Source organism: Heteronotia binoei, chromosome 12, assembly GCF_032191835.1.
Source record: "Heteronotia binoei isolate CCM8104 ecotype False Entrance Well chromosome 12, APGP_CSIRO_Hbin_v1, whole genome shotgun sequence".
NCBI lineage: Eukaryota > Metazoa > Chordata > Lepidosauria > Squamata > Gekkonidae > Heteronotia > Heteronotia binoei.
Window position 1 is genome coordinate 62283993 of NC_083234.1, and position 25588 is coordinate 62309580.

Consider the following 25588-nt stretch of genomic DNA (forward strand, 5'->3'; position numbering starts at 1 on the left):
TATTAGCCACAGTGTGTGTATATATAATTTTTTTTTGGCCACTGTGTGACACAGAGTATTGGACTGGATGGGTTATTGGCCTGATCCAACATGGCTTCTCTTATGTTCTTAAGGAAGAATGGAGCCAGAGCTTCCTTTGCCCAGTTCCTCAGACCCCATGGGAGAGACACAAAGAAAGCACCTTTAAGACCACTGAGTGCTAATGTTTTAAGCATGTTTTAAGGCTTTTTTTATTGTGTTTGTCTGTGTCCTTTATAAAGTTTATATCTCTGCTACCTGGCATTACATGTTTTGACACACGTGGCCTGGCCCAACATGTCACATTTATGTCAGATCTGGCCCTCGTAACAAATGAGTTTGACACGCCTATTCTAAACCTACTTAATGTATCAGGGCTGTTGATGGCCTAAAACAGGTTGAGTTTCTATTGAATTCTGAATAGATCTTTTTCTGCAGTTTTCTACAGATAGTCTTCATACTGTTTTAATTCTGAAAGTTTTCTTATTTTTCTGGACCATGCTCTAAGTTTCAGCAGAAGCTTACAATTCGAATAAGATTTTTAAGTCTTATTCTTTTCCCAGGAGGGAAACTTTTTCCAGTTGTTTTTCATCGTTATTATCTGTCAAACTAAAAGTTAACAGAAGCACCACAAAATAAAATGTAAAGTTAGCTGACTCACAAACTTCAGCTCTGCTATATGAGCTACAAGGTTTCTTTTTTCCTGGTATAAATGGACATGGCTTGAAATAATGAGACCAACATTAAGAAAAGTGGGACATCAGCTAAGTACCGCCGGAGCTGGTAGCTGGAAGGTAAAAATATTCACAGTGAAATGGTGGTAGTTTCCTTGGCTTAAAATGCTCAAATACTGTCTGAATGTAATTTAGAAGAAATTATATTACAAGGGAATTAGATAAAATGTAGAGTTTGGTCTCTCCACTGATGGATATATATGAGAACATGGGTTTTGAACAAATAATCCAGGGGTGTCAAACATGCGGCCCAGGGGCCAAATCAGACCCCTGGAGGGCTCCTAACATGCCCCCAAGCTGCTGGCTGTCATCTGCTAACTTTTTTCTCTCTCTTGCTTCCTTCTGCATAATAGCTTGCTTTGCAAGGCTTCCTCAGTCGAACAGGAGCTACAGAGCAGAACCTCTATTTTCTCCATTGGCTGAAGCTCCTCCCTTGGGGAGGAAAGGAGGGAGGAATAGCTTGCTTTGCTAGGCTCTCTCAGTTGCACAGCAGAGCTACTGAGCCATGTCTCTTTTCCTTCTATTGACTAAGGCTCCTTCTCACTAGTCCCTTGGGGAAGGAAGGAAAGAGCCACAGCTTCCTTTGCCCTGATCCCATGGGAGATATACAAAGAAAGCACTTTTAAGACCGAGTGCTAACGTTTGTGTTTGTCTGTGTCCTTTATAAAGTTTATATCTTTGCTACCTAATCTTAAATAGGTATACACATGGCCTGGCCCAACATGACCTGGCCCAACAAGGTCTCATTTATGTCACATCTGCCCCTCATAACAAATAAGTTTGACACCCCTGAAATAATGTGTGTATATCTGCAAGCATTAGGTCAGTATTTGGTTTGAGTTCTTGGGGTTGCTCTGAAGTAAGAGGGCTAAACTAGACATAATGGCAGAAGATCTGTGAGTGTATCTTTTGCAATTTTAAAAAAAGGTAAATAGCCATGGAGGATCCTGATTGGGGATGGGCACGATCTCGGAAAATAAAGGTTTGTTTGGTTTGTGGTTCATGGGGTCACATGAACCACAAACCGTCACAAGACTCCTCAGTTTCCAAACCAGTTAATTTTGTTAGGTTCATGGCCAGGTGAACTTGCTGCTTGGACTTCACTCACACACAGGGCACCTTGCAAAGAGCATTTAAAATAATGTTACTTATAAACGGCTCTTGCAAGGCACGCTGTGCGCAAATAAAGTCGTGAACTTGCCACTCTGACTTCACTCGCGCACAACATGCCTTACAAAAGCCATTGAAAGGGAACGTCCCTTTAAATGGCTTTTTGCAAGATGTGCCACCACAGCCTTGGCTGGGGCTCTGCTGGGCAGCCTGGTTCAAACCAGACTGCTCAACAGAGCCCACGAAAGATCCGATACTACAGGGGAGAACTCTGTCTGCAGGGTCAGCTGGGGCTCTGCTGGCCAGCCTGGTTCAAACTGGACTGCCCAACAGAACAGCGGGGATAGGGGAGGAGTGAAAAGGATAGCCTAACAACTGACGGGTGCACCAACCCCACTGTTAAGAAGAAATGGATGCAAGTCATTTCAGCAATCCCTCTTACTCCCTCCTCCCACTTCCCACCATGAGCCCCGCAGACCTCCAGAAAACCGTGTAGAGAGTCATGGATAGGGACGGGCACGAACCTTGGTTCATGAACAACCTGGTGATTTTCATGAGGATTTTAGGGTTCTGGGAAGGTTTATGCCCATCCCTAATCCTGTGGGATAAACTGCCCATTCCATCAACACATGCAAATTTGCTCCTTCCTCCTAAGTACAAATGGACCCTGCAAGGAAAACTCTTGCGTGTTTATTTATTTAGAAAATGCTTATGCTACCTCTCTAGTCAGCTATTGGACGCAGTTCACAAAGTACACATACTGCAACAAAATCATAAGAACCAGCAATATAACGATCAATATTAAAACGTGATCAAAAATCAATATGACATATGTTTGTGGTGTTGGAAAATGCCATGAAGTCACAGCAGATTTATGGTGACTCTGTAGGTTTTCAAGGCAAGAGACAAACAAGTGGTAGTTTGCCATTGCTTGCCTTCTCATAGCAACCCTGGCAGTCTCCCATCTAAATACTAACAAGAGCTGACCCTGCTTGCCTTCCAAGATCTATGAGCATCACTTCTTTAAGCCCTGAATAAACACTACTAGCCTAGATAGAAGGCAGCTTCATTTCATATCTTGGCTTTCCGATTATTTATTTACGTTATTTGTAGTCAGCCTTCTTCACTGAGAGTGCATGCTTGTACCATGGACAGAAGGAGCTCTAGAACTGGGGTAGTGGTCCAGTTTTTTCAGGCCTCCAGCAAAAGAGCTCTTTTGGAACTCTTTTGCACCAACGTGGAAACTTTTCAGCTGTTCCTGCGGGGAGGGAAACAGTTCCATTTAGAACGTATGACCTCCTCCTGGTGGTGATTCTCTTTAGAGTTACGCTGTGATTGTTCTGCTCAGTCACATGTGCTTATGCATATCCTTTCTTTAAAAATTAGGCTTCTCCGTTATAACGCAGCTGGCAAGAGCAAGAGTTGCTATCTCTTAACAGTTACTGGAACTCAGAAGTCTGTTGGTGAGACTGTAATTGCTTCCATTTCCCCCCCTTAAACTAGCTGGAGCTGACAGACAGACATAGGGGAATGGCATATGGTCAGTCTTCCAGCCCCACAGTGGCCATCAGTTTCTTCCATTTTGCATTTCCTGCATACAATGTGAAGGGCACCTCTCTTTATTTCATAATCTTTAACTAGCAGCTCCTATTGCCCTGTTTCTCTAGTCCCATTGCCCATTCTCTCCACCCAACTGCTGCACAGATTGTTCTGTCAGGCACAAGCAGAGAGTGGATGATGGGTTCAGAAAAGACATGGGTGGGAGCATCCGTATCAGTATCCTTTGTGGCTCAGAAGTTGTGACAAGAGGGTTGTTGAAGGTTGGCCCCTGGGAACAAGCATAGCCAGCTTCAAGAGGGGGTTAGATAAAAATATGGAGCAGAGGTCCATCAGTGGCTGTTAGCCACAGTGTGTGTGTGTGTGTGTGTGTATATGTATATATATATATATATATATATATATATATATATATATATATATATATATATATATATATATATATATATATAAATTTTGTGGCCACCGTGTGACACAGAGTGTTGGACTGGATGGGCCATTGGCCTGATCCAACATGTCTTCTCTTATGTTCTTATGTTTCTTGGTGGAGGTTGGGAAGGCAAAACATGGAACAAGAAGCCTTAAATGCCATCTAACTCATTTAAGTTGTGTGAAGAACTGTTTAAAATCTTTAGCCATTTAACTAGATACGCTGCTGAACGTCTTCCTGGCCATCGCTGTGGACAACCTTGCCAACGCACAAGAGCTGACCAAGGTAAGTGTATGAAATGTGCTTCAGCAGATATTGGCAACAGGCAGCTGCTTGGCACACTGTTTTTTTCTGCAAAGGAAGCTGGTGATATCCTGAATGCTCTTCCAGTTTGTTTTAAAAAGACTATGCCTCCCACTAGATTGAATGCCCTTGAACTTCACTTTGGCACATGCATTCTCTCCCTAGGTCATTTATTTGCTAAACTAGAAGTTCAGCGGGATTTATATATATAGAAATATAAATAGTGTGTACCGCGAGTGTATCCTAAAGCATTTCTTTGCTGGAAATACAAACCTGTAACACCTGTTTTCATTTGACTGGCTGAGTTTCCTTTCCTCCTGTGCCTTCACACATTGCTGTAGGCCCTTCTCTGCCTGCTGTATTAGAATACCCTGCAATAAACTCTACAAACCCATGGGTATTTTGCCTTTTGCTTAAAGACACTGTTGAAAAACATAACTGTCCAATCTGCATTTCAAGGATACCACAGCAATTGCAGAGCCTATGCACAGAACAGTGCTTTGCAGCCCAGTCCTAGGCATGTTTACTCAGAAGCAGGGCTTTTTTTCTGCCAGAGCCCACAGGAGTAGAACTCCAGGGCTGGCCAGGGCTCCGGCTGGCCCAACCTGCCCTGTTGCAGCCACATGCTCCCAGGCCAGGTGGTGTGGCCCAATATGCAAATGAGCTCCTGCTGGACTTTTCCTACAACAAAACACTGCTCAGAAGTAAGATGCACTTAGTTTGATACAAGTCACAGTGAATATACATAGGAGTGCAACCTTAATGCTCATGTGTGCAGTAGAGTGGAGATGCAAATACCCACCCACTCAAAGTTTTTAATGTCTAAAAACCTTGCAGAAGGAACAATAAAGAATGCCAATTACTGAATCTTTCATGAGTGAAATTTTAACAGAGGACCTCCAAAAGGCAAAAATAGAGACAGTGACTCGCCAGAGACAGTAGGAGAAAATAGGGACTGTTGGAGCTTTTTTTTTTGTTTGTTTATCTCTATACAACCTCCCCCCCCCCCCCAAAGGGCTCAGGATCCTATACAACATTGTTTAAAACCCAGTTTTACAGGCATATGTAAAATTAGTCTAAAACCCATTTAAGTTAAATCTTAAGAACATTCAGACAGCATAGGAAATTATTTATTCACCTTTTTGGGGGGTGGGTGGGCAGATCAGGGCCAGATATGATGGTAAATTGTTGCTATCCTTGACTGCAAGCCTGTTTTGCAAGCCTTGCAAAACTGTCTCAAGTCCCGCCGGGCATGAATGTTACCAGGTAGAGAGTTCCACCAGGCACAGTTCCTTAATCGATGACAGATGGAACCGTATAGGCTTGCTAGATTCCATAATGGAAACATATAAGGTTGCCAGATTCTATAATGGAACTATATAGGGTCACCAGATATGTTTTTTTTTAAATATTGGACACATTGAGGCTCAGCGTCGGCCACTTCCAGGGCAGACAGCATGAAGCACATGCTGTGTAAGCTTGGAGGCACTACCCAGCCTGAATGCACAGCAACCACTGCAGATACTGCTTCATACTGGGGCTCTAAGCCTGCCAAGTTCCTGGACCAGGCGGGGGTTTCCCCGCCCCGGAGATTCCCATCCCACGGGCTGGTGGAGGGATCCTCCCCTGACATTGCTGGCGCAATGATATCATCACACCGGCAATGTCACATGCCTGTCACTCTAGGAGCTTCTGGGAAAACTCTATGGTTTTCCCTGACGCTCTAGCAATTTGGGAGGGGAAACTCTATGGTACATAGAGTTTTCCTGGAAACTTCTAGAGCAGCTGGTGTGCGATGTCACTGGCGTGATAACATCACTTGCAAGAGGCTGCGGGGGACTTGGCAACCATATTGGGCTCAATGTTGCTTTTTTCCAGAGCAGACAGTGCAAAGCATGCTGTTTGTGCTGGGGAAGCACCAGGTCCAAGTACAAAGCAGGAACTGCTGCTGCTGTGCACTTGGGCTGCCTTTGTGCTGCCTCCCCCAAGCCCAAACAGAGTGCTTTACTGTCTGGGCTTGGTACAGTTTGCCAGTTGATCCAGACCAGTATTTTCACTGCCTGTTCAGGAAAACAGTGGGAAAATACCAGATATTTAAATATCAGTTTTTTCCCAGGATGGTGGATGAAAATTCCATACTGTCTGGGTCAGTACCAGACACCTGGCAATCTTAATTGGTTCCAGTTCAGAAACACCACCTGTTACAGTAGCTGTAAAAAAAAAAATTGCTTTCTGTTTCACTTCCACAAGAGTGCCTGTGAATACATATGAGAAGTTGGCTTCCCAGTCTCCAGGTGGTGGCCGGAGATCTTCTGCTATTACAACTGGTATCCAAGTGACAGAGATCAGCTCCCCTGGAAAAAATGGCAAATTTGGCAGGTGGATTCAATGGCATTATACCCCATTAAAGTCCCTCTCCTCCACAAGTCCCACCCTCCTCTGGCTCCACCCCCAAAATCTCCAAGTATTCACCAACCTGGAGCTGGCAACCCTAGAAATGTTTCTTCTGAACTAGTGCTTGGCAAGAGGTCTGTGTTGCATCAGTTCCTTTGGACAGAAAAAACACCATAGACAATAAAGCAGCTGACACGAAAGGGAGACCTTAACGTAAGGAGAATCTTAGGGCTAGAGCCACCAAATCTTGAGGGCTGTGGAGCCAGAATTACTTATGTTTTAGGGTTGCCAGGTCTGACTCAGGAAATATCCAGGGGTGAAGCCAGGAGCAAGGTTGTGACAAGCACGAATGAACTCTGAAGGGAGTTCTAGCCATCACATTTAATGGGACTGCACTCCTTTTAAATGCCTTCCCTTCATTGGAAATAATGGAGGATGGGGTACCTTCTTTGGGGGCACATAGAACTGGACCCCCTGGTGCAATCTTTTTGAAACTTGGGAGGGGAGTTGAGAGGCGCAAGATGCTATGTTGAAAATTTGGTGCATCTACCTCAAAAAACAGCCCCCCCCCCAGCTCCAGATACCCATGGATTAATTTTCAATCATATCCTGTGGGGACCATTCTCCATTGGGTATAGTGGACATTCAAACCCCTCCCCCCTCCCTGCTGTATAAAATTCAGAAATTTAAAAACAGAACCATGTAGGATTCCTGGTGCATTGGTTCTAGGGCTGCCAGATTTTTAAAAATATTGCACATACTTTCTGATAACCCTGAAGCGGGGCGAGAGCCTCCAAACTAGGGGATCGCCCTTTCCCCACCTGGGGATTGGCAACCAGTGCTCCCTGTATTTTCGATCATTATGTCTACATTGTTCTGCTTAGTTTGGTTGAGGATTATCAGCACAATAGATGGGGCAAAATATCCTGTGTGTGTATTGTTGTTGTTGAGGCTGGAAAGGCCAGGGATACAGATCTGTGCTGGGCAAGCTGGTCAGGCTGGAAATGACATTCTTCCCTACCCTGCATGGATTTCATTGTGTCCCAGAAACTCTCTAGATGATGGCTCCTGGGGGAATGGTCTTACTCTGCAGTAAAATGGAAGAGTGCCCCCTCCCCTGAGAGCAGAGTGCAAGATTTTTGAACAGTGTTCTCAGAGTGGCAGATATGCATCTCTCCCTAGTGGCTGTCCCCTCCCTTCAGACACAATTCTTAACTTCAGGGTCAGGACTCCCCCCCCCCCCCAAAAAAAAACCATTTTTTTTTTATTTTTCAACTTATATTGCAATTTCTACAACTTACGTAGCAATTTGTACAGCAATTTAAAAACAATGTGTACAACAATTTGGGAGAGCACATTATAACCAATTGTGCTGCCCCCTTAACCTAGCACCATTGAAGTAGAGATTACATCAGTTAAATCGTATGATACAGTCATATACTATATTATTGTTCTTGTCAACAATATTATTGCTTCTTTAGTAGAATGAGAAAGTACTTCTTAGGGATTTTACACTGTATTTCTTTACTACTGGGGTCAGGACTTTTGCTATAGCTCTCCACTCCTCTTGGCTAGTTTGTACATCTTGAGGAAAGATTTCTCCTGTCAGATTTTAATCTCTTTCTTTATTTTATCAAACCAGTATGATTCCCACCCACCCCCCCCCAAAAGATTTCTAGTTGCCATAACCAGCAACATGAAGAGACTCCTTTCCTTGTTGTTGTTGTTTTTAAAAACGAGCCCACCTTACTCTTTTTAAATCCTTTAACTTTCCCCTTTTGAATATTTCAGAAGCCAACTGCAGAAGGTTTAAGAACCTGCATTGCTAGTGTTTATGGTTGAGTTCAATTAAATATTGATGGAATCAAAAGCACTGATAAATCGCACTACATCCTTTGAAACACTCTCAGCTTTATTCAGTCCATGGATCCAAAAATCACTAGGGCTTTTTGAAAAGAGTGGGGAGGGGAAGATTAAAGTGGTTCAATTACATGCCATACCTAGAGAATGAAAGATTCGTTGCTCAGTAAATATGAGCATGCAAAAGAAAAAAAAAAGAGGAAGGGAAAAAATAAACCTGACAAAATGGCCTGGAGAAATAATTACGTTATCAAGGAGTTGATGGACCTCAAGAATTTTCCTTGAGACAATTACATCTCAAGGCTAATCGAGATCAGAGCTGTGTTCAGGGCCCAGTATAGTAATTAACCAGTGAACAGCTTGAGATGGCAAAGGTAAGGCAAGGTAAAACAATCTTTACAGCACCTCTTACGCTTCCCTTTTTGTGCTTGCCTTGGAAGATCTGACCATATCTTCTTCTAGCGGTTGTCACTTTGCATGCACCGGGTTTCTCTTAACATTTTTAAAGGGCAGTAAGAATATGTGCCCAGTTTTCCTGCCATCTCATGAATGTGGAGTGCATGTGAAATCCAACACCATTCATAAAGCCACTGTGTGTCTACCACATGACTGCAAGATTTTTTTTAAAAAATTGCTGTTGTAATTGGAAAAAAAAAAATCACACATATCCCCTGTATCTGTAGCTCCATGCACACCTCCATTCACTGTCAGGACAAGCCTTCAAAGGACCCTAGATTCAGAGTTTGAGTTACTGCATATGAGCTACTGCTAACTCTGGCTAAAGTAAGGATATTGGGTAGCAATTAAGGCCATCAGGAGGTCAAAGCAGGTCAATGTATTGAAGGCCTGACCCCCAGGCAGTAGCTTCCAGGTCAGGCTGGCTCTTTGGTTTGAGCAAAATGAGATGGTCTGGAAGTTGCTCATCATATTCCCAGGGAAAGGCATTTCTGGGATAGTCTGCCTGCCCAGTGTAATAGAGATGAAGCTGGCTGTCTGAGCCAGCTCATCGTCTATCAGTGCATTGATAAATGTGCTGGAAGCTGGCAGATGAGAAATATTGACATTGTGTAATTGTTTAATGGGCCATCTTTCGTTTAGTCTGGCTTGGATTGCTTCTCTGTGAACCACAGCGCAGATTATCTCGTTATGGATTTGCATAAAAGACGCACCGTTTGAATGCCGTGTGGCAAATGTCTTTATTTGAGTTATGTTTCTTCCCTGCAAAAGGAAGGGAAAATAGTTTTAATATGGCTATATAATGCCAAATATCTGAGCATTTAATTGTTTCAGGCTCAATTGGTTTGGACATTTTTCAGTCAATTCTCTTTCTTCCATTAGGTTTTCTTAATTAATCATTTATATGCCATTTAAATGGTACAAAGTGCTGTACTGTCATTTTGACATTGCTTTTCACAAGAGTATTATGAACTAGTCTCCTGTTATAACAGAAAGTGCATAATGCACGTTCTAAGCAGAATAAGCATACACACAAGGAGTTGTGAGCCAAGGGACATCCCTTTTCTCCCTTCCTTGCTAGCTATGACTTGGCCTCCTGCTGGCTCCCCTCCCTGGCTTTATCCCTGAGACAGATTTCCAGTTCATCTTTCCTTTCTAGGGTTGCCAAATCCAATTCAAGAAATATCAGGGGACTTCGGGGTTGGAGCCAGTAGCAAGGTTGTGACAAGCATATTTGAACTCCAAAAGGAGTTCGGGCCATCACATTTAAAGGGACCACATACCTTTTTTAATGCCTTCTCTCCACTGGAAATAATGAAGGATACGGGCACCTTCTTTGGGGATGGGTGTTCTAGAATTGGATCACCTAGTCCAATCTTTTTGAAACTTGGATGGTCTTTTGAGGAGAGGCAACGGATGCTATGCTGCAAATTTGGTTCCTCTACCTCAAAAAACAGCTTCCCAGAGCCCCAGATACCCACAGATCAATTCTCCATTATATCCTATGGGAATCAGTCACAACAGGGAATAATGGAGTGCCCAGCAGACATTTTCCTCCCTCCGCTTTCTGATGACCCTGAAGTGGGGGGGAGGGCCTCCAAACCAGGGGATTCCCTCCCCCTGCCTGGGTATTGGCAACCCTATTCCCTTCACTTCCTCCTCTTGCAGTCACTGTTGAGTGTTAGCTACCATTTTATTAACTTATTTGTTTGTTTGTTGACTTACATAGTCTTATAGGTTTATACATAATTCCTCTATTTTATCCTCACAGCAACCCTGTGAAATAGATTAGAATGAGAGTGTGACTGGCCCCAGGTCACCCAGCAAGCTTCCATGGCAGACTGGGGATTTAAAGCTGAGTTTAAACTTAGGTCCTAGTCCAGCCTTCAAACCATTATACCACACTGGCTCTGGCAATATAAAATGCTCCCTGAACTTTCAGAGTTTCTTTCTTTTCATGGCACCTCTACAGATTTCACTTTGAATGTGTGTGTGTTCACCATCAAATCAGTTGTTTTTAGATAAGATATTTTTGCAAACAGAAGTTTGTAGAACCCTAATTTATAGCCATGCCTGGCATCATTGTGTGGATTTGTCTATGGCCATGGAGGCCAGCTTAATGGTTTCACATAAGGATATACACACTTTAGGGTTGCCAGGTCTGTGTTGGAAAATACCTAGAGACTTTGGGGGTGGTTCCAGGAGAGGGTAGATTTTGAGGAAGGGAGGGGCCTCAGCATGGTACAATGTCACAGAGCCCACCCTTCAAAGCAGCCATTTTCTCCAAGGGAGCTGATCTCTGCCAGCTGGAGATCAGTTGTAAAAGTGGGAGATCTCCAGGCCCCACCTGGATGTAGCCAATCCTCAAAAAGCTTACAGAGCTCTTAGTACAGAGCCTACTTTAAGCTCCAGGAGGATTGACTACATCAGGGGTGTGTGGCCTAATATGCAAAGGAGTTCCTGCTACAAAAAAAAGCCCTGCTTGGAATGCTGCAGAAGAGGGGAGAATAGCATAGCAGCCCAATCAGAGCCAGAGACTATCTGGTACCCTAGGTAAGGCTAACTTTTGGTGTCCCCCCCACCGCACTGATAATGTCACCGAGTAACCTGGGGTTGCCCAATTCGGCACCCCCAGAAGGCTGGTGTTGTAGGCAATTGCCTAGTTTGCCTAGTGGCAGGGCCGGCCCTGATGCCCAATGAGGTTCTTTAATTTTAACTCCTGATGCCCAATGAGGTTCTTTAACTCCAGCTTGTTCATGGTGGCTGAACTGAATTTTAGTCTCTTACTGAGGAACTGTCACTTTGTGTGATAGCTGAAACTGATTTTTTAAAATTACATTCTAATCCTCAGAACAATGGCCTGGTTCTTTCTTCAGGATGGCACTCTAGTGATCATCATGGAAACATTGCACAGTAGCTTAGGCATGAAGCTGTCACCTGCCTGCCTCCACACTGCAGATCTCAAGCAGTGTCACGAGAATTCGCACACACCAAAATATTACAAACCAATTTAGAGTTCTTGGAGGAACAGTGATCCATTTCTCCTCCCCTTCACAGAGGAAGTTCCTAATTAGCAACCCTGCACTTTTGCCCATTGCTAATTATTTCCTAGACCCTCCTGTAACCACTCCTGCTTAAGTGACGTAGTTTGTGTTTTCCACTGCCTGGCATGAACTGTTTGTTCCCATTTAGAGATAAAGAAGGAAGAGGCTCAGCCAAGGCCAGCCAGGCAGTCCTTCCCTAAACTGAGCTAGGTTATCAGATTCACCATGTCTTTCTGCATATATTCTGAAATGAGACCTTCAAAATCACTATGCTGGCTTTAAATTTGCAACTTCGGGATTAGTGAGCATTCTTTTCATCATTACACAATGTGCTTTCCTTGGACAAAATACTGCCAAATGATGGGAGGAGCTGTGACTTAGTAGCAGAGCATATGTTGGAGGTCCAATTAAAGGATCTCAGGTAGCAGGGGTATGTGTGTGAGGGAGGACTTTTTTTGCCTGAGATGTTGCAGAGTACTGAGAACAGACATATTGAACGGTGTGGACCAATGCTCCTGCATTGCCTAAGGCAACACCAGATGTTTGTGGTATATAATACTGAGTATCACTTTCGCTTCTTGGTTGGCTCATTTGCTTTTCCAGGTCCTGAATTCCTTTACATTTTAATTTATTTAAAATATTTCTGTGCGGCCTTTCAGCCACATGCAGCCACTGCAGCTTCCAGGTGTTGATTCCCTCAACTGTGGTGTCACATCATAATCACACAACTATTGCATTGCTTCAGGTGTTTAGTCCTTGCTGTGGGATAGAGTTGCATGAGTCAGAATTGGGCTCAGGAAATACAAGCTATTTGGGGTGGGGGGGGGGGGAGGAATCAGGAAATTGCTTTGCTTTTGGAGACCAAATCCTGTTCCAACCTCATAGTTACTCCAAAAAGCCATGCTGCATCTCACTGTTTCCTTCTACCACTCACAGATGGCCATGCTGGTGGCCAGTCATCATCACAGAGAAGAGGCAAGAGGGAAGCTTTCCACTGGCTGGGGCATAAATGGAGCCAGCAAAGAGTACAGGGTGGGATTGCAGATACTATGACTGACATAAATTTATATTCTGAACCCAGGGACTACAAGTTTTGGTGGCCTATCTGGGATCTTGTTATTACATGGCTGCTTTCTTTCTCCAGTTCTTCCCAGCCTTTATTCAAAGTAAGATTCAAGAGCAGGTTTTGGCTATTGAAAGACTTGGCAGCCCTCCCCCTGAAATAATGTCACACTGTAATTTGATTGGGTCCATAAAAAAGTAGTCCCCTGTGCAGGCACAGGGTCGTTACTGACCCCTGGGATGACATTACATTAGGATGTTTTATTGGCAAACTTTTATGGGGTGGTTTTCCATTGCTTTCTCCAGTCATCTATGCTTTACCCCCAACAAACTGGGTGCTCACTGACTTCAGAAGGATGGAAGGCTGAGTCAACCTTGGGCTGGCTACCTGAGCCATCTTCTACCGGGATCTAACTCAGATTGTGAACAGAGCTTGGACTGCAGCACTGCAGCTTACCACTCTGTGCCATGGGGCTCCTGATTGGGTCCATAACAACCCCCAAATAATTGTTCATGATTCACCAGAATCTTCTACCATGCAAACTCTTATGCAAGACTTGTACAATTCCTGGGCAACTCCCATACGTTTTTATGCAAGGCTTGCTTAGGAACTTTTCCTAGCAAATGTTCTTGCTGTAAAGGAGGCTTTAGAGCATGCTAATGTTCTCTTTTATAAGAGACAGTCATTTGAATTATGTCATCTTGCTTGTCTTGTTGTCTCCCCACAGGATGAAGAGGAGATGGAGGAAGCTACCAATCAAAAACTTGCCCTGCAAAAGGCCAAGGAGGTAGCAGACGTTAGTCCCCTGTCTGCAGCTAACATTTCCATAGCAGCGTAAGGGTTCATTTTATTATTTAAGATACTTTATCCCATTTTATTTCTTGTTTGTTTTCTCCTTGCTTTGTTTTGGGTCCAGCAAGAGCCATATGCACACGTACATATATAATAGATATTCATTCCATTGCAGAATCTCATAAAAGTTGCATAGGCCCTTAGGTAGACTACAGAGAATAAGGAGAGGATTTAGCTGCTGAAGATAAATGCAGTGACTTTGTCTCTGACGTTTGTTTCACTACCAACCTTCCTTTTGCCTCTGTTTGGATTGTTCTTGTCCAGGTTTTAATACAAACACTGCTGCATGTGTGTGATGTGACTCACTGACAGAGCAGCCAAATTTGCATATTATGCAAATTGCTTGCTAACAATGCAACTTGAGCCCATTTGCTGGCTGGTGTCTACTGGTTGTATTATGCCTGCTAATGGAAAATATGTCAACCAAGTTGATGGAGGATCAGAGGTAGCTTCTGTGGACCTGATAATTCTTGTTCGTTCCAGAACTTCCTCATTCTTTCTTTTCAAGCAATGGCAAGGCTCATCCAATAGAAATGTAGTAAATGTTCTGATTATACCTGTGCCTTCCCTCAGTGGCTAAAACAATGGAAGGCAAGACTGGCCTTTGTTTCTCATCAGATCATTGGATAGAAGACTGCCTGAATTGTCTCCTAGTATATCTTGATCCACAAAGGCAAGAGACTTGCATTTTTAAAATAAAAGCTGCAAATGCAGACCAGCTTTTGACTTAGCTGGGCACCAAATACTGTGCCCAGAATCCAGACAAAACCTAGACAGCCAAACCTCTCTCTCTCTCTCGGCTTGGCTTCGCGAACGAAGATTTAAGAAGGGTGCAGGGAAAAGTCTGATTTAGGGTTGGTGCTGTAGCAGTGCGATTCTTCCTCAATCTCCTTTTGTCCTCAAGACCAGCTACAGGGCAGTCATAATTATTTAGCACCTATGTTCGCAAGAACTCCCATATAAAGAGGTGGTTTTGTGAAGCAAAGAAGAAGGGAGCATTGGAGGAACGTGTAATTTTGTTATGGATATCAAGAAGGGAACATGGGATAATGGCTTTCAAATACCTATTAGCATTGTCCAATAGGTGTTTAAAACCCAGGGTTTTTTGTACAAAATGTAGCAATAATATAATCCCTGCTCAGACACTTTGGGACCAATTTGCATATAACATTGGTGAGTCACGATTGGATTCCCTAGTGCATGAATTAGCTAGCGGGGCGGGGTGGGGGGGAGCAAGCATAGTAGAGGTAGCTTTTTTTTGCCTACTGGGGCTTAAAACACACTGAGGAGTATTTTCAATGGGAGAACTGAGCAAGGGAGAAAACATTTCACCAGGGTTGAAGTTCTAGCAGGAGCTCCTTTGCATATTAAGGCCATACAACCTGGATGTAGCCAATACTCCAAGAGCTTACAGGGCTTTTTTTTGTAAGCTCTTGGAGGATTGGCTAAAGCAGGGGGGTATGGCCTAATATGCAAAGGAGCTCCTGCCACAATTCCACCCATGCATTTCACCCTCCAATAAAATGGCCCCCAATTGTCTCCTCCGCTGCTTTTTTTAGGCTAAAAACACCAGTAGTCATGTAATTTGGAGAAGTAGGATACAGAAAAGGAGGCTGTTCATCTTCTTCTGACATATACCACTAATATGTGGATGTGATTTCATGAGTCATCAAACCCAGTTCCTTGCCAGAAGAAGATCAAACTACACAGGATGCTTGAGATCCATCGTTGGATTTTTAGATGTATAGTTAAGCTGCAAAAAGCACCTGGGGAAGGGACAGACTGATATGAATCTGGGATGTGATGCTGGGAAACAATTAGGGGTTAACTCTTTGTCCCATTTCATTTCCCCACTGGGCCCTGACCTGGATAGCCCAGGCTAGCCTGATCTTGTCAGATCTCGGAAGCAAAGCAGGGTCAGCCTTGGCTAGCATTTGGATGAGTGGCCTCCAAGGAATACCAGGGCTGTGACACAGAGGCTGGCAATGGCAAGCCACCTCTAAAATGTTTCTTGCCTGAAAAAACAAGTCTAGCTTGCCACCTAGTGATGCATAACACTAAAAGAGCTAGAACTTCAGTCTTAGGATCTCCTGGTTGTACTACACACAATGCCATATGACAATGGTGATGATGGTGACTTTGATGATCCCCAGTTGGAAATGCCCCCCTGGGCTCCTTTAAAAGAAAAAACACACACACACACATATTTTACTGATCTCTCCCGGGACTTAAAAGTAGCTGGTGAGAGGACTGGTTTTCTGTTGGAGGAAATGGCACAAAAAGAAGCATTAAACCTCTCCCTCCCTGTTGTGTCTGTTGTGGGGGAGGAAGGTAAAGGAGATTGTGAGCTGCTCTGAGACTCTTCGGAGTGGAGGGTGGGATATAAATCCAATATCATCATCATCTTCTTCTGCTCTGTGGCCCTAACGTTCTCCTTGAACAATCTGCACTTGCTTTTTATGGCCAAATATTGCTCCTGGAGATCTGAATACAAATCCCTAGCATCAAATATGATTTGGCCCAAAGGCATCCAGCAAAATGGTGCACCTGGAACATCTACCCACCATGGTAGTCTGCCTATCCTATCATAAGATAAATGTGAGATAATATAATGACATATGATGTTAGAATGATTCCTAGACTCATGCCACAGGGTGCCAAGCCATGGTTTGGTATAAGTGGAACAAGCAATTTCTTTTTCCAGTAGAAGGAGATTCTGACCCAATACATTTTATTGCATGCTGTGATCTCCTTGAGAAGTTTTACACCCCTGTCTTGACTGTGCAGTTCAATCCCATTGTTTTTAATAATAACTTGAGTACAAGTAAATGATCATGCCAGGACAAACTTTATTTGGATCAGGGCCTTTGAGGATCTTGTCTGGAAGACCTTGCCTGGGCATTAGAAACTTGCTTTGTATCTCCCAGCTGGGATAGTGCAAGCATAACTGTGTTATTCATGCAGTTCTAGTGAAGTCCTTCCTTTACACCAATTGTCAAGACTTACACATTTATGCCTGTGTATGCCTTATCTTTTTACATGGGTGTTCTTAATTCTTTTGCATTGTCAGGGCCCGGACCTGCAGGTAGAGACGGGCGGCTGCTGTTGCCCTGGCAATCGGCCAGGACGCTGGCAGCCGGCTACGGTGCTTTCAAGAAGTAGCTCAAGCGTTATCTAGCAGTCCTAATTAGTCTCTACCGTAAATCAGTCCAGCCGAAGGGAGAAGCAGGGCGCGTCGTCACAGGAATGCAGTGGGTCAGAAGCCAGAGGAAGCAAGCCGAATATATTCAAAGTACCGAAAGCCAGTCCACAGAGCAAAAGCAGAGTCCAGTTCCAAGTCCAAGATTCCAGCCGGGTCAGGAGCAAACGGGTTCTCTCAGCAGGCAAGAGGGTGCAGGGCGTGGTCACGTCCGAGGAGGATCGTTCGTTGCCAGCACAGTTTGCCCTAAGGCGAGGACTACAGATATACTGTGCTGGCTTGTTAACTCGTTAGTACTCCGGGCTTAGATCTCTCCTCCCACGCATGCGTGCTTCTTTCCGTCTGTCTTTGAACTCCTGCCGTCTCCTTTCACGGAGCCGGCTCACAGGTGGCGGGGATTCAGGAGGTGATGCACTAGGGCCCGGTGTGGCCTGATCAGTCTCAGGAGGGGATGAGCTACGGCCTGGTGTGGCCTGATCAGTTTCAGGTGGCTCCTGCTCTGGGTTAGCAAGGGCTGGGTCTGGTGCAGGCATGACATGCATAAAGCTTATTTTCCTGGATTACTTGGGCTCAATCAGCTACTTTCTTCATTAGGCCAGGGTAGAATGAAATATTATGGCCTTGCAGATGGAAACAGTGTTCGAGAATCAAATATTATTGGATGGACAGTACTTGTGAAACAAGGGGAGGTGATGAGGAGAATTAATTATCATATGGCATTGCATATAATATAGCTAGGAGATCCTACAATTGTGAGGGAACCTGAAGTTCTATCTCTTTTTGTGTTATACACCACTAGATGGCAAGCTAGACTTAATTTTGGGGGGCTGTGAGGTTCTCTTCAACTCAGGTCTCCCCTTTCTGGATGTCATAAACAATTAGGGGCAAAGTCAAGCTGCTTTCCTCATCCTCCTTTCCCCCCTCTTTCTGACACTCAGCTGTCCTTAATGTTTCATGTTTTTAAGATAGCAATAAGCATATCAGTTTTCATTAGGGGTTTTTCCCCCATGGAGAAGGAGTGTTCCTCCTTTTTTTCATTTACTGAGTTGCTTTTGCACCTATCTGGGGAGCCCCCCTAGATATGAAGAAACTCACTGTACCAGTTTTGCTGCCTCCCCCAAAGTACTGGATCATCAGCTCCTCCAACGCAGGGACTTCTGTTTTTTCAGATTTGAAACTTTAGTGTATTAATATTTGTAGTAATTGCATTACCCCATAGATGTAACCCAAAAAGAGCCATGTAGCTACCTAGTTTTCTTTTCTTTTTTTCTCAGTCTGTTTCTATCCTCCATTCTCTGGCAAGTTCCAGACATTTAAAATCCAATAACAAATTAAATCTCCATGACATCCAATTGAAAAAAAAAATAAAGAAAACCACATTTTGTTATGTTCAAGGCATTTCTTAAAACTCTTATATATCAGTTCCCTTCAAAAGCCTTCCAAAATTAAAGAGATCTCTTTGTCAGGTTCTTAAAGCAAGCCCCAGAAGTAGCAATTTGTCCTTCACAGAGGAAGATTCAAAGCCATGATTCCATAGTTCAAAGGACCTTTGTTAGTGGCCATCTGTCTTAACTGATGGTGAAACCTGGAGCAGGACTTTGCTCAAAGAGTTAAGGACTGATGGCAGAAAACACTGTGGTGCTCTACCTCTCCTTGCAGTGGAATTATTTTCATGGTTGCCAGCACTGGATTTCCATTGGACACAAGTTCACACAAGTGATTTTTGCTTTAGTCACACGTAGAGCATGAGTGAAGGAAAAAAGATGCTCTTGCAGGCAGCAAATCTCTTTCCAAGCATCAGTTCCCCAAACAGAGAGCCCTGGCATCCCAGCTTGCTTTACTTCCAGCCAAGTTGTAGTTTTACTTCTTCATCTTTTCTCTCTTATACACATGCACACATACACCCTGATTCTCCCTTGAGCTCTGATAGGTATCTTACCCAGGAACTATGTGAAGACCTATTGAAGAAACATACAGTGCCATTAAAGAACATGAAAGGCCTTGACCTCCATTTAAGCATTACTTGAGCCCAAGCTGTAGTGGTAGACTGATTCACTGTAATCAGACAATGAACTCTCAATAGAATGGGGAAAAGTGTTCCACAGACAGGAAGATACTGAGCTGTTATTGATTATTAAATAAGTTCCACCTACATTTCTACTGTATCCTGGGAGATAATATATTATAAATTATAGCCTCGGTGTGCCTGGCTTCCACTTTCCTAGTAGAGTGATTTTTTTTTTAAATGGGATTTTTAAAATAAGTTTGCTTTTTCCTTTTCCTTTTTTTTGTGTTGTTGGCTCACTTGTTCTTGTTTTGTGATTCGTTGCCTTTTCTGCTTATCATTTCCTTTTCATTTTTATGACTTGGATTTGGCAACATTGTCTTTTTATTACATTCTGTATTGTATATTATGTAAACTATTTGTTCTCATAGAGTAGAGGTGCTGTCCCACTGTGTTAAGGCAAGCACTGCAAGCTGCTATCGCTGTCTAGCATGCAAGCGATAGCAGCTTGCAGTGCTTGCCTTAACACAGTGGTGAGCATTACTCTCCTAAACTCTTCTCCAGCTTGGATTATATCCATGTGTAAGGAATGGCTGTTATCAGGCCTACAGGTCTCATGGCTTTCATCAGTTGTGTTCCGGCTGTAAGTTTTTCCAGGTTTAGTCTTGGCCTGTTTTGAGAGGAATGTGCTACTTATTAATTGAATGCACCTGGCAGCCTTGACCAGCTGGCATAGGACACTCTTATCTAATTTGCAGCTAGCTATGTTGATTAACCAACCAGGCTATGATTGGCCAACGGGGGCTTATGGCTGGACAGAAGAAGGGCTCTCATGTTCTTACACAGAATGACAAGGACTATTTGGCCTGGATGGACTTCCTTAAGCCAGTAATGCTTCCTTAAGCATTATGCTATGGGGCTGCATGAGGGAAGCAAGTTTGGAAGCTTTTAACCTCTTAGCAGGTCAGTTTCTAGCCAGGAATAGCTTAGTAGTGTTATTAATTATTTTCTTATTGCCTTTGCACATTCTTAAAGAGTGGCTCCTGTTTAGAATATACTCTTTATAATTTGGACAACTGAATAAACTTGATTTTTTTTTAATTTCCCTGTATCAGGAGTTACTGAATGTTTTATAAAGCAGCGGTCTGACTCTAGAAGGCAGGTTCATGTATGTACCTATGAAGGCAGGCAATGCCAGCAGACAGGTAGGCATACAAGTAGGAAAAGCCTCTGCCCCCCCCCCCCCTTATTTCTCCCTTGCTTTGGACACCATTCCAGCTGTATCCAAATGCCAGTGCATTGGGTAGTTTTCTGAAAATGTTTTTGAGTCTAATTCCAAGGTAAGCCCAAAGAGGCAGTCCATCTCCAGGACAAATTATCATGTGAGAACAATTAATCAAGTCATTGGTACATTTGGTTTGGTGAGAGTGGGGGGAAATTGGCCCTTCAAAGAAAACAGCCTTTCCGGGTGAGCTTGTCCAGTAGGATCTCAGCATTTTGTTCTTGGTTTGACCTGCTTCTTCTTAGTAATTCAAGTTTTCTGTGGCTTGCAGTTTGAGGGTCTATCAAAAGCTCCCTTAAAAACAATTTTCAAGTCCCTGCATCAAAGAACCTCTTGGGCAACTCTTTCTTCTTGAAGCTGCTTTAGCCTTAATTCACTTAGACAGTTGACAACTCTGTCACTTTGAGTTTGTCCACAGGTAAAGATCCTACAAGAGAAGCACCAGCCCTCAAAAAGGGCTATGGTTAAAAGCAATAAAAGGATACAAAATCATCAAGACATTCAGAGTGGAACTGAGCTGTTCCACTATTAGACAGGGGACTAAAAAACACTATCACTCTAAAGCCTCATTAGAATCAGGCTTTGAATTCAGCAGGGGCTCACAGGAGCACAGCTCCTGAACCTTTTATGAGGGCCTCCCCTCCTCCTCCCCACTTACCTACCTTGTCCATTGAATAGTAGGCACAGCTGCATAGCAATCCCTGGATGAGCTCCACCACCAATTTTTCTACAAAACGACCCCTGGTTAGAATAAAACCTACCTCTAATGCAGGATCTCCCAGTTTGAACCATGCAGTAACAGCTACACTTAACTGATCTTGGTCCTGTGCAGTTAAAGGCAAGGTGTAGTGAGGGGAAGTGGTGAGCAAGGAGAAGCCAATCTTCAGCTAATCAGAATTGAGTCTAGGACTGATTCCTCAGTAGGCTTGTTCCGGTGTCGGAGCTCTTTTCCCCCTGACACTTCCATTCAGTTTCACACAAGCTACCACGCTGCAGCAATTTGGCTTGCCTTTTTCCCGCAGCAAGCAAGATCCTGAAAACCAGTTTCTGCTTGCCACGGGACAGAGGTGGGCCAAGTCACTGCAGCGTGGTGAAATTGGACAGAAGTGCCAGGGGGAAAAGAGCTCCAACACCGGAACAAGCCTAGTAGGGAATCAGTCTAGTACTTGCTGAGGCCAGTGTGCAAGTCTGACCTGGTAACTTTTGTCAGCTACACAGACTGATGCACAGCTATAGGAATGCTGTTGAATATTAAACACTTGCTGGTTCAGTGATACCCCATTCTGATTTTGCTTCTTCCTTGTGCAAATTGAACTCATGACTTTTTATTTTCATGCCATTTTTTGTTCCCTCACAGAGAAATTTTCCTGAATTTTCAGCATTAACTTATATTTCAAATGTCAGCATCATATATGTTTTGTACATAACATAAATGACATGTTGCATGTATAAACATTGTATAAATTCTGTTAAAAATGAATAACAGAAAACCCCACCCTGAAGGCCGGGCTAAGAATTGAATAAATCAAATCAATCACTCCTGTTCACCGTGGGGAGAATTCTGTAACCGTGCCTGAAAATAATCAATAGATCAGCTAGGTATGAAGTCTCCAGGCCAACTTTCAATATCTTTCATATTGTAGTGCAATCTCCCTTGAGTTTTCCCGATTTGGAAAGCACTCTGTGTATAGTACAGTTGTTTGTGCAGTCCTAAACCAAGTTACACCCTTTTAAATCCACAGAAGTCAATGGACTTAGGTGAGAGTGATTCTGTTCAGGATTGGAAGTCTTATTGATTTGTGTGGCAAATTGACTTCTTGCTCTTAAATAGGTAAAAGAACTACAAAATTGACTGGCAACACAAATGCAGAGGAGGTGCTCGATCTAATTACAACATCTTGCTTTGATTTGCCAGATGTAAATTGACATCCTGAGATGGTAGCTGAATGACCTGATACTGTAACCCATTTATATTTATTAGTTTGTTTTTACCAAGGCTGCTGATTGGAGCTTTTTGTACAAGTTTTTGATGGCACAGAGAGAAGTGTTCTTCCTTCAAGACAAAATTTTCAGCATTTTCATTTTGCTTTGAGAACTGTTCAGCATTAGTTATAAGACATGAAGGTTGGTTCACATCACAAAGAGAAAAATATCTGAACATATATCATATAGTCTTCTGAAAACATCACATAGGCATTTCAACAGATGTTAGCTCTATTTTGCTGATTCTTCCCTTTCAGTCTTTCCTCTTAACTATGTGTCCGTGTGATGTGCTCCACTACTAAAACATGTGAGATAACTTTGTCAACCTGCGTTTTAAAATCCTTGTTGCTGTCTAGTCATATATCAGCAGATACCTTCTTACCTCTACTCTGTAACCTGCAAGGTTCTTTCCAAGGGGTGGGAGTGGGGGGCTCTGGTTTATTCCTGATGGTAAGTAGCTCTAAGCAGGATCTCTAATCCTTCTACTTCCAAGGATCAAGCAATCCATTGACTCACCCAATGATTATCATTCTGTGTTGAAACAGACATGTGGACTCATTTCCATTGTATAAAGCATGGTGTGATCTGCATGCTCCTAGCCCTGAAGGACTTGGGTTATTTTCCTCCTCCCTTAGTTAAGGGATTTAAGATCAGGCAGACTGAGCCTCCAAGCATATGCCTAATATGCCTAGAAGGCAGAATTGGGTGCATAAATTCTTTCACCACTGGTGGTCCTTGGCCTGAGTGAGTGTGTGAATTGATCCTATACCTCTCTATTTTCTTTTGTATCTGGATTACAATGGAATAGAATGGGCATTTAAAAGGCATTTATAAATTTGGGTGTCTGAAAGTAATGGTTCCTTAATGTCCTCATTTTGGAGCAGAGGCCTTAAAGGAAGCCAAGTGTGACACTTCTGAAGATGTACTCACCTAGTCAGTGAAGTGCACTTTGGACTACAGATATATCGGCCAGCGTAGTCTGGCATCCAAATGGTGATCTCTTCTTAACAATATCTCACTAAAAATCAATCCTGTTAGCAGGCCTTTTTTTGGGGGGGGAAACACGATGGAACAGAACTCTGGAACCTCTTCATGGAAACAAAACTCTTAAAAACGGTTTTTAAAAGTTAATAAGAGGCACACGTGTTTCTCCTTCGTTTCCCTCTTCCAGCACCTCTTTTTTTCTAAATAAAAAAGCAAGCAAGCAAGTCCTTCCTGTTATGGTAAATAGTCCTATAAATTTCAGAGGTGCACAAAATTAATGTCATGGCAGATTACCATTCCAAAGATTGTTGTTTCTCTAGCCCTTTTGTATTCATCGAGGCTGAAATCTTCAAACAAGCTAACTCCAGAACAGGCCACCCACGGTTGTCAGTGAGATTGCTGTGAACAGTGAAGCTTTGAGTATTGTGGCCCAAGAGCCTTTAATTTGGTAACTCAGAAGGTCTACTCTGGTATGTGAGGCCTTTCTCTCTCATCTCTTGAAATACAGATATTAAATTAGACCACTGGGACAAAGCACTCAACTCTTGCCCCTCTATTAGGTTCAAACCATGTTTCCCAAATAAGTTTCCAGAAACTAGTTCAAAAAAACAGAGTTAACTAAAAGTTATAAAATAGACAATACGATAAAATGTTTTTCATTTTGTAAGAGCTCAGAAGTAAATTGAGTTTTAGTCATTATGCTGAGAAATAATTAGATTTCAATGTGTTCTATTGTTAGTTACCAAGAGCTAAGATTGCTATTAAGAAATTAAAGTTCAGGTTGATGGGATCTAACTAAAGATGAACATCTTTTTCCAGTTGGCCAGTCTGTTAATAGGAAAAGAAAGCTATATTCTTGGAAGCCTTAGAAAAGATAATAAGACTACCATTAGATGACTGATGATTCAGATTCCCTCTGTAACGTGACAGAGCCCAAACCTTCTGACATTGAATTTATAGATGTGAAACTCAAACATATTTAAGGGGATCAAATGTTACCTCCTTTCCTTTGGTCTATAAAATAATGTTCTGCTTTGGTTTTTTTAAGCTACAGGAACCACCCATGCTTTAATCCTTCTTTTTAGTATTTGAAGCTGGCCAAGCAGGCCTGAAATTTAAAAATGGCTTCCACTATTGTACACAAACCCATGAGACACTCTGGATAATATTACAGAAACAGCTGCTGTCTTCCATCCAGTTTCAGCAGAAGCAATTACAGTCAGATTGCTCAAAAGAGTTTGAAATCTGTAGATGAGAGCACAGTGAACTGGTCTCATTGATGGCTATATAGATGGCCTTTGCATCAGTCTGCAGTGTGATTTTGTCTGGCCTGCACAGCACTTCACCAATGCCTCAGCAGGCTCAGTGTTCCAAAAAAGAATGTTCAAAGGTGAGAGTGACTCAGTTTCCTCTGCAGTCCTCCTCACACCTTCCTCTACTCAGCACATGTAAGTCCAGCCAAGCTCAGAATAGATGGAAGATTATGAAGATACACATCTAACCAGCTTTAGTAGAGGGTAAAAGATGAGGCACTTCTAATCTTGTGTCAATTTTTCTGTACTCCAGGCCTGGAAATGGTGATCTGGCAAAGGATAAGCAGATTAGTCAGGGAGTGTATGGTTCCTAGTCTTTGGAAATTGGCTGTCTGCCTCATAGCAAAAAAAAAGAAAAGAAAAAGAGTGGGGCACTTTAGATTATAGCAACAAAAGCAGGGGTTGTTTTGTGGAAAAAAAGGTGTAGGAGCTCAGTAGTATATCGAGAGCCAGTTTGGTGTAGTAGTTAAGTGTGCAGACTCTTATCTGGGAGAACCAGGTTTGATTCCCCACTCCTCCACTTGCAGTTGCTAGAATGGCCTTGGGTTAGCCATAGCTCTGGCAGAGGTTGTCCTTGAAAGGGTTGCTGCTGTGAGAGCCCTCTCAGCCCCACCCACCTCACAGGGTGTCTGTTGTGGGGGAGGAAGATAAAGGACATTGTAAGCCACTCTGAGATTCGGAATGGAGGGCAGGATATAAATCCAATATCATCTTCTCTTTTGCTCTTTCCCCACTGCATGCAGACCCTGGCTAGAGGTTCAGGAGGTGTGCTCCTGTGAGCTCCTGCTGAATTCAAGCCCTGAACAAAAGTATCACCGCCAAGGTTTGATACCACCATCCAAAACCAGCCAAGACTAATTTGGAATTGTGTGCTAATATTGTTTGTGTAGTTTAAGAAGAGAAATTAACATCTACCATTTTATTGAAATACTGGGTATGTTTAGCAGCTACTAAAGGGTATTGATACCAAAATAAGGAAGAAAAATATTCTGAGGCTAGCT

General features: G+C 43.1%; 1 protein-coding gene across 9 annotated transcripts in view; it reads left to right on the forward strand.

Moving 5' to 3' along the window:
• CACNA1B (calcium voltage-gated channel subunit alpha1 B) overlaps nucleotides 1-25588 on the forward strand; it is a 490529-nt gene that overhangs the window by 332575 nt on the left and 132366 nt on the right. For all 9 annotated transcript variants that reach the window (XM_060251289.1, XM_060251281.1, XM_060251280.1 and 6 more), the window contains 2 exons: nucleotides 4067-4134; nucleotides 13697-13803. In XM_060251289.1, coding sequence (XP_060107272.1) covers nucleotides 4067-4134; nucleotides 13697-13803 — 175 coding nt within the window. The remainder of the gene's footprint in view (nucleotides 1-4066; nucleotides 4135-13696; nucleotides 13804-25588) is intronic.